At 41.5% G+C, this 9,108-nt stretch overlaps 1 protein-coding gene across 2 annotated transcripts; it reads left to right on the top strand.

The window, feature by feature from the left end:
- Nucleotides 1-608: 608 nt before the first annotated feature.
- si:ch211-227n13.3 (uncharacterized) lies at nucleotides 609-6,057 on the top strand. Of its 2 annotated transcripts, none has more exons than XM_061236448.1 (5): nucleotides 609-794; nucleotides 2,684-3,396; nucleotides 3,574-3,649; nucleotides 4,001-4,114; nucleotides 5,409-6,057. In XM_061236448.1, exons 1-5 carry the CDS (start codon nucleotides 742-744, stop codon nucleotides 5,902-5,904), a joined length of 1,452 nt encoding a protein of 483 aa, XP_061092432.1. In that variant the 5' UTR covers nucleotides 609-741; the 3' UTR covers nucleotides 5,905-6,057. The 2 variants fall into 2 exon arrangements, with proteins under 2 accessions (XP_061092432.1, XP_061092431.1); XM_061236447.1 differs by having other exon boundaries at nucleotides 610-794; nucleotides 5,367-6,056.
- Nucleotides 6,058-9,108: the final 3,051 nt, after the last annotated feature.

The raw sequence follows: 9,108 nt of genomic DNA, 5'->3' as shown, positions 1-9,108 counted from the left end.
AATAGCAATGTGCACATATCACAAGCACACTGCTGGTCTCCCAAGATTCATTTATGAATTAATTCTGCCGTACAGTACATCGCCTTATCACTGTCTTCTGGTTTGTTTAAATTAACAAAATATATTAGCACTCCTATTGATGTCATCTTAGCTTAGTTCTATATCACTGAACTTTTTTAAATGCTTTTATTAACAAAAAATATCCATACAAGAGAATGGGAACAAGTCAATCTATCAACAAAATACAGAAATAAAATCAAGTGACAAACGAAAACAAACACATATAAACACGTATATACACAATCAAAATGATTTAAAAATCATAAAAGCAGAACATACATCGATCATTTTAAGTGCTTTTTTTATTTGAAGACTCTCCTTCTAGAGCACTGAAAATATAGGTTTCTTGTTCGTGAATTTGTGAAAATGGAACTTAAAATGAATAAAAATGAATGACATGTATTTCTGTTTGTACATTTTTATTGTATTTATGGATACAAAGAACAATGCGTCCCCACAAAATAGTAAATCACTAAACTGGTAAATGGTTCTACTCTCACTTTCAAGCGTACAAGCGTCGTCAGAATTCACGCGACCAACGTAGTTCTCTTGATGTCTCGCGGTATGTTGTTTGAAAAAAAAGAGGGAGTTGTCTTGTACTAGCTAGCTACCGTGAGTAGTACAGCTAGCTAGCGATCTAAAAATGTAAGTATTGTTAGCTAATTGAGACGAAACATCAGAATGACACAAAATGGATGGAAACGGACGGACTATGACGAGCGTTTTGAAATGCTGTAAGTACGCAGCTCAACAAGAAACTACACGTTGTCTTTACTGTTATAATTAACGTTAACTTAGCCTATCATTCACTTAACTTTAGCTAAAAGATAGCTGGTAGCATCTTGCTAATTTCAGAATTATCGCACAAAAAGCTAACATCAGGCAGAGATCCCTAATATTATTTGTCACGTTCCTAGATACGTTACGTTAGCTAAGTTAGGTAATTGAATGCTAACTCTCAACAATTAAGTTGACAAAATGTGTCCCTGTCCTGAATTGTTTACATTCTGGGCTGATGTCCCTGCAAATCAAATCTAACCTGTTTTCGCTGTGGCCGAATTATATGGAGAAATTCCGTTTTTGGGATAAAGGCTATCTTCGTGGTCACTTCATTTGGATCCAACCTTGCTACCTGTTATAATGCAGAGCGTTTAAAAGCATGATAGACAATACAATAACCGTAACGTTAGGCGACACATAAAGTTCAGTGACGTTAAGTATACACTCTAGTCTGGTTTAAACTTTGGAACTAACTGGCCATTTTTTTAGTTAATAAAAAGTGTAACTTAAATAACCAATAAGTACTACTAGTGGATGGCCAGGTTACAGTTTGCTAAGTACACAAAAGAGCATGCAGAGTTCTAGAAAAAGGTATTGTGGACAGATGAGACCAAGGTGAGACCATTTGTATCAGAGTGATGGCAAGAGCAAACTGTGGAGACTAAACGGAACTGCCCAAGAACCAATGCACCCTTTTCCGCCCGCCCCCCCAAGACAATGCTCCTAAACAGACTGCTAAAGCAGCAAAGCAGATTTTGAAAGCCACAACTGGAGAATTCTGACCATTCATCCGATCTGAATTCAATTGCACATGCATTTCATATGCTGATCAGAACTTAAGGCAACTAACCCCAGAAAAAGGCGGTACAGACCTGAAAAAGCATCACCAGAGAAGATACGTGACAAAGTAGAAAACATGACTACTTTACTTTAGATAACCTTAATATGTCCCAGAAATTCTGGTGTCCTGAAATTGTGCGCTAGAATGCAGTCTAAGTATTTGGACAGTGGTACAATTTCTAAGTAACTTTATTTTTGTATGCTCTGAAAGATGGTTAACCGTGTAACCGATACTGCTTATGACCACTAGGGGTAGTATCTTACTCAAGATAAACAGAAATTAAAGGTACTATAGGTAATTTCCCACTTCTAACGATAAAGATAGGAATAGCGGAAACAAACGCCTTCAAACCGCAACACTGTTTATCCCTCCCCCTTCTCTGTAAACACGCTGAAGTTGAAACGCCATTGGCTGTGGCAATTGGAACCAATTTTAAACCAGTGAGCTTGAAATATTGTGCAGTTATACAATGTTTTGGTACAGAGTGTCGGGCCGTCAACTGTATATTTTGAAACCCAAATTGAATGACTATAAACACAGGCAGAGGGTGAGTCAACATGTCAGTGAGACTTTTTCATTGATAGGAAGGGATTTACAATGGTCTTGTAACAATGTTTTAACACAAAAAACTTACCTATTGTACCTTTAATAATGTCAACTCATTCCTTTACTCGCTTGCACTCTACCACCATCCTTTCCCTTTCACGGTTCTGTCCTGCCTGTGTTGCCTTCTCTTGTATCATAGCCATTTGTATCAATGCCTTTGTTCTTACTTGCGCTCGGACTCAGTTTCTGACTCTGCATCAGAGATTGCTGAACTTGACCTGCCCTCTGTCCTGTCTGTGCTTATAACCTATTTAGCACAGAACAGAACAGTATGGGAGGTACACAACCAGTACTGGTTCCATTTAAGTATGATTCCTTCTCTTGAGGGAAATATGCTGTTGTAACTGCTACATGTGTTAGCGATGTTCTCTCTTGTTGCCTTTGTATTTGCCACAGGTACAGCTCCATCATCACGCAGAACTCCAGCTGGTCCCAGGCAGCTGTGTCTCTCACCAGGTCGGTCTGTCGATGGCGGAGCGACAGCGGCCTGAGCTCGTCCTCCTTCCAGGCTCCCGTACTGGAGAGGAGCGGCAGACCCAGCCGATCGCGAGAAGCCCCGTCTGCCCATACCCAGTCCACCTCTCTTCAGAAGAGCACCTTTGAGCCCTGGGGCTGGAGCGAGCAAGACCCGGGCAAGTATGGCCGGGCAAGGAGCGGACCGGAGCTGCAGGGGCAAAGGGGGGGAAGACGGTGGAGGGAGATGGTCCCAGCGAATGGCGGTTCTGAGAACAGCATCGTGATCAGTGACGAAGGAACAGACTGCGAGATTCTGGAGGAAGGCGACGGCGGCCGGATGACGAGCAGCCCCATCGTGGACGGAGACGCCGGCGTCCACGCGCTTTGGGTCTTGGGGGACGGCGATGGGTTCCGAGACCGAGAGCACGAGGCCCGGGGTCAAGGCCATGCGATTTCTTTACCGAACAATGAACGGGAGGCTTTGGAGTTTGGGAGAGTTGTAGGAGACCCAGACAACTGCAGTGACTCATTATCGACAGCGTCTGGCCCCACTCTTTCTGCTGACTTTGCCCTCCGGTTGCCCTGTCCGGCCTGTGCCAAGCTCTTCAGAAAAATGAGAAGGCTCAAAGACTGGGAAAAAATAATTGACAATGGTAAGCGTTTCTTTAAATGCCACCTGTGGATGTTTACTTAAAAATGTGTATTTGCCTGGCTTAATTTTACATGTGCGCCTCACTGAAGTTAATGTTAAATTTACAGAAAGTAAAGAAGCCATTTTACCATGAGCCCAGAGGGAAGTGTTTGTATGCATGTTCTACCAATCCTTTCAGATCCTACGTCGTTGTCATGTGACCAATGGGTGTTGAAGAAAATATGGAGGCCAAGAGCCCTGCCAAACAGAAAAGGGTATGTGCTCTAGAAATGATTGCTCTACATATCCTTTTTGTTTCTGTTAACTAGCTTCTCAATGAACGCCGCCTGACTCTACTCACACTGGCAGTCATGCATGAATGGAAATGAGACTTGTATTTCAAGCAACATTGTAATGGCTTTCTGGACCTGTGGAGATGGTGGCTGCCATTTCAGTTGCAGTGTTAGAGCGCCACCTAGTGAATGTTATGTGAATGTGCTGCTGTGTTCAAGTTAATCTGTTAGTACGGGACATGTTCGATAGTAGACTGTTTTTCATATTCAAGCACTTGATTAAGCTACAAATGCTGTACTAGCCATGCCCATTTTCCTTTTTTTTTTTTTTAGCAAGCTGTGGACACATCTTAGTCAAATTCGGATGAGGGCTTTGAGCAGCACAGAGGCCGGAGAAATACAAAACCCAAAGCCCTCATGCTCAAGACCTCATGTGTTTCTGCACAGGTGAGCCAAGGTGTGACTGCAGGAATGTGCCAGAACTGAGTTGTGTGTACAATCCCCTTCAAAAGTATTGGAACAGCAAGACCAATTCCTTTGTGTTTGCAATACACTGAGTACATTTGGGGTTGAGATAAAAAGATGAACACGAGATGAGAGTTCAAAATTTCAGGTTTTATTTCCTGGTATTTACACCTAGATGTGTTAAACTACGTAGAACATAGCACCTTTGGTATCAGACCACCCAATTTTTAGGTGAGAAAAAGTTTTGGAACAGAGATTATTTAAGTAAATCAAGCCTGCAACCCATTGACATTACCAAACTGCATTCTTCTTTTGTGATGCTTCTCCAGGCTTTTACTGCAGCCTGTTTCACTTTTTAACTTTTTCTCCCGAATGAAGTTTGTTGTGTTGGTAGTGTGTTTTAGGTCATTGTCTTGCTGCATGATGTTCCTCCCAATTAGTTTGGATGCATTTCTCCATAAGTTGGCAGACAGAATGTTTTTGTAGACTTCTGAATTCATCCTGCTGCTACCATCATCAATAAAGATGGTATTGTAAGCCCACTCCAGAAGCAGTCATGTAAGACCAAGCCATGACATTTCCTCCACCATGCCTCACAGATCAGCCTGAGCTGTTTTGGATCATGGGCAGATCCCTTCTTTCTGCACACTTTGGCCTTTCCATCACTTTAGTAAAGGTCTCATCAGTCCATAAAGCTTTGTTCTAGAACTTATGTGGCTCATCTCTTCACTTCTTTGCAAACTAATCTCGCCTTCCAATTATTACTACTGCTGCTCTCTAAGTCTTCTTTGAATGGTTGATTGAGATACCTTCACCCCTGCCCTGTGGAGGTTGTTTGTGATGTCACAGACTGGGTTTTTCTTCACAGCTCTCACAATATTTCTCTCATTAACCGCTGTTGTTTTCCTTGATTGACCTGTTCGATGTCTGTTGCTCAGTATGCCAGCAGTTTCTTACTTTCAGGACTTTCCAAGTACAAGCTATCCCCAATACTTGTGCAATGGCTGTGATGAATTTCCCCTCTTTTCTAAGCTTGCTTTTCTCTCAAAGACAGCTCTCTGTGTTAGAAAAGATAAACCAACATAGAGAGCAAATTCAGTCTTCACAGGCAAAACCCATGGCTAAACATGCGTGCATGTACTTGCATGTGTGTGCTTTGGGTTGTATGCATTTGTGCATATGCTGCTGAGAATGTTGTGTTTATGTACATGCGTGTTTGTGTGTGTGCGCACAGAAATCTTTTATTATGCAAGAGAAAGGACGCTCTCGCTCGCAGAAAACCTCGGCACGCGAGGGCGATGGCTGTTCGAGCTGGAGCGCGGGGGGGCAGGAGGCAGAAGAAGCGGAAGTTGTGCGAGACGGAGCTCCAGGAGGAGGGGCAGCTGCACACGCACTGCGCCAGCTCCAGCAGTACCAGCCGCAGGGCTGAGGAGCCTGCGCTGAACATCAGCGACAGCGAAGACAAGACTGCCGCCTGCAGGAAACTGCAGTTCCACGGGGCATCCGTGGCCCCAGACCCTAAACGGCAGTACGAAAAGCCAGAAAACCAGAAAACCGCACAGCAGGACGTGGAACCACATACGGGCTCCACGTCACTTACACCAGCAGCCACGAGGAGTGAGACATTTAACCCTTCGCCTGTGGGGGGCGCCCTGGACCCCTGTCCCTGGGTGCGGGGTGGGGGCTTTAGGACCATGCTGGTGGAGCTGGAAGGAAACCGGAGCGTGGTGGTCCGAGAGCTTGACCGTTTATCCGCGAATAAACTAAGATAATACATGTAATTATTTAACGTTTCGCTGACCAAAATACAAAGTTTCGCTGGGTTTAAAAATCTCACATTACAATGACATTTTTTGCTTTCTATTTTATTTTAGCGTTTCAATGTGTTTAAATGTTCATTTGTCAGTTACTGGATTCAGTTTTATCTTTGTGGCACATTAAAAATGGTGTATTACAATTGCATTTTCATTTATTTTGTGATATACGCTTCAAAGTCACAAAAACGGTTCTAATATGGATGAGAGTGATTGGCAGATGAGCTGATGTTCATTTTGGCCAGTTTCATTTCTAACAAAGCATCGTTTGTCCTCTAAAATGAACCAAAAATAATCACAGGTTTATTTTAACTACTTGAAGACCAAAGAAGAGAAAGTGCTTCACAATCCACAATCACCTGACCTCAACCCCATTGAGTATTTATGGGGACACTTGAACACTGACCGGAAGATGCTCTTTGGAACATTGTGAAATAATGTTTGTTAAATATGGATCATCAGGTTTTGCACCGATTTGTGGAGTCTGCCAGCCTGAGTACAGGCTGCCATTAAAGCAACGGGGGGACATATCAGATACTAAGAAATTCTGAAATTTTTCAGATTCAACTTTTCACTCAAATTGATATGCTGATAATATAATTTGTAATTCAAACGTTTGTATTAAATTAGAAAAGAATGCAAAATAGAAGCATTTTCACTGGTGGTCTCAGACTTTTGGACCCCACTGTACATGTGTGAGTGGGGCTCTGTGCAAAATATTGTTGTTACTGTCCCATCAGTCACACTCAGACACAAAAATACACATTGACGTAGGCACACACACTCCATTGGCCTAATCCCCATGCACGCAGGTTTATGCAAACACACACACACACACACACAAAGATAAAATGAGAATATGGCCAATTTCTACTGATAAACTGGTTAAAAATACTGTTTGGTTTCAGCTCTGCTGTACATTATATATGTATTATACATTTTATATTGTATATACAGTGTGCTCCAGAATTATTAAATAATATAAATAAAAAGGAGATAAAAGGCTCTAAAATAACAACATGGATAATAACAAACAAAAAAATTATTGGCACCTCTAAAAACTTATGTAAATAAAATTAGTGAAATTGGCAATACAATTTTATTTCATTTAGTTAATCACAGTCTTAAGGAACTATAATGTGCCATTCCATCACCTCCTGTTTCACTAGTGTATAAAAATGAGGTAACAAGTGTACATTGAAAAATCTGTCAATTCAGAGGAGACTGATGGTAATTGTCACAAATCATGGGTACAAAAAAATACCTAAATGGTTAAACTTAGCACTGTAAATAATAAAAAGGTTGAAATGGAATGGTTGCAAATTTGCCAGGAAGAGGACACAAGGTCGCATATTATACCAACTGATGGGAAGGAAGATGGCGGGGAGGCCATAAGTAACCCAAGGACCTCGGTTTATAATTGCAGAGGTTGGTAGTTTTGGTCTTGGGGTCACAGAGTTTCAAAAAAACATAAAATGACACCTCCATCCCACAAACCCTTTGGAAGGGTGGCACAATACTGAGCACAATAAACAAAACCAAGCACCTAGAGTTTGCCAATCCTCATTGGAATTACAACTGCAAGAGAGTGGTCAGATGAGCCTAAAATTTTACATGGTCCAGGGGCACTGTTTAACTCCAATGGCACAATGAATTCAACAAAGTACCAGGAAATCTTGGCAGGCAATCTGGTTGCCTCTGCTGGGAAGCTGAGACTTAGTCATTGGTAGATTTAACTAGTATTTTAACATTTTGCCGACCAACCCCTTTACGTGAGCCGACCAACCTCGTGCTGTTAGTCACCTAATTTTACAAAACATTAATTTACTTTAATTTACTACCAGTTAGAACAAATCATGCCGGAGAAATGGCGGTAGGCTTTAAGGCGAAGAATGAAAAGTGTACCAACCATCCCCGGTCTCCTCTAGCCTATAATTGATGTATCTTCATATGGAGTTCTTTATAACCATAAATTAATGAAAGCAACAAAAAATGTTTTATGAGCTACGGTATGTAGCCTATTGTACCACAAGATGGCGCAAACAAACCACGGACGTTATTTCACACATTGCGCTCACTGGACTTCCAAGTTATCTCCAATTCAAAGAAATGAAGAATCAGTTCTGTGGGAATCGCTCATCACCTCTTGCGGAGTAGGCTACAAGTGAATTTCTATAGCATGAAAACGACACGAACGTTCAGATTGCACACGTTCATAGCCTAGTCTATAGGCTACCGAATCGTAGCTATTATATGGACCTAAATTGTTATATGGGCCTGTTTTATAAGCCTGTTAAAACGGCTCCCAATAGTTCCCAATAGTCCTTAATCTGGGGGTATACCTGAAGCCTTTGGTAGCTATATACACATAGACTTTTTAGTGGATAAAAAATATTCTAAAATAAGATTTTAAAATGACTGATACTAATTCAGAATGTTTAGAATCACTATCAAATAGCCTAACCATGCCAAATATAGCCTAATCATAGGCTAATCATGTGTTGAATATTCAATACATTATTGATTAGGCTAGGCCTAAGTAGCCTAGGCTAGACTCGTTTAAGTATAGATATGTCTACATTCACAAGTAGAATAAGGAAACATGCATGATGCTGCGCAGTGCTTTGTCCACAGAAGAAAATAGAATAGCCTATACTATCTTTGTCCATGAAGCAAAGCAAAGATTACAAAGGGTTAAAATGAAATATAGGTCTAGACGCATTGCTAAACAAAAACCACGGCATCGAGGACTCCATAGGTGCATAAGTCCTTGATACTGCTTCAAAGGGACATAATTCATATTATTCGTTCTCATACTGAAATCAATTGGTTAGGTCCTATATCAACCAGCAAAACCGCTTCGGAAGCTGGGAATAATATGCGCATCTGCTCTAGTAGCCTAATAAGCGTGAGAGTAGGCAGTGTCCACAGCGGTAATTCCCGCATTGACGCTTGTGTCAGTGCTTCACAGAGGACAGCAGTTTTTCTATAAAATACGTAGGCTAGGCTATGTAATCACTTTGCTATAACATTAGCCTCCCATTGCAACAAAAGAGAAAAACTACCTACACAGACGTGAGAAGAAAAAAGGATTTCAGCAGGCTTGAAGTGGCAAACTGACAAGGCGGTTAAATTTCGTCCTTCAAGACAGAGAAATGAAAA

The sequence above is a fragment of the Conger conger genome, chromosome 3 (genome assembly GCF_963514075.1).
Source record: "Conger conger chromosome 3, fConCon1.1, whole genome shotgun sequence".
Classification (NCBI taxonomy): domain Eukaryota; kingdom Metazoa; phylum Chordata; class Actinopteri; order Anguilliformes; family Congridae; genus Conger; species Conger conger.
The sequence above is the reverse complement of the archived record's forward strand: the minus strand, read 5'-3'. Positions and strand labels throughout refer to the sequence as shown.

Excerpts from the sequence above, each read along its gene's own strand:
- si:ch211-227n13.3 (XM_061236447.1), top strand. The coding sequence starts at position 742 with ATGACACAAAATGGATGGAAACGGACGGACTATGACGAGCGTTTTGAA. Across the intron at positions 3,397-3,573 it reads GGAAAAAATAATTGACAATG|ATCCTACGTCGTTGTCATGT; the intron begins GTAAGCGTTTCT and ends CAATCCTTTCAG. Across the intron at positions 4,115-5,366 it reads CCTCATGTGTTTCTGCACAG|AAATCTTTTATTATGCAAGA; the intron begins GTGAGCCAAGGT and ends GTGTGCGCACAG.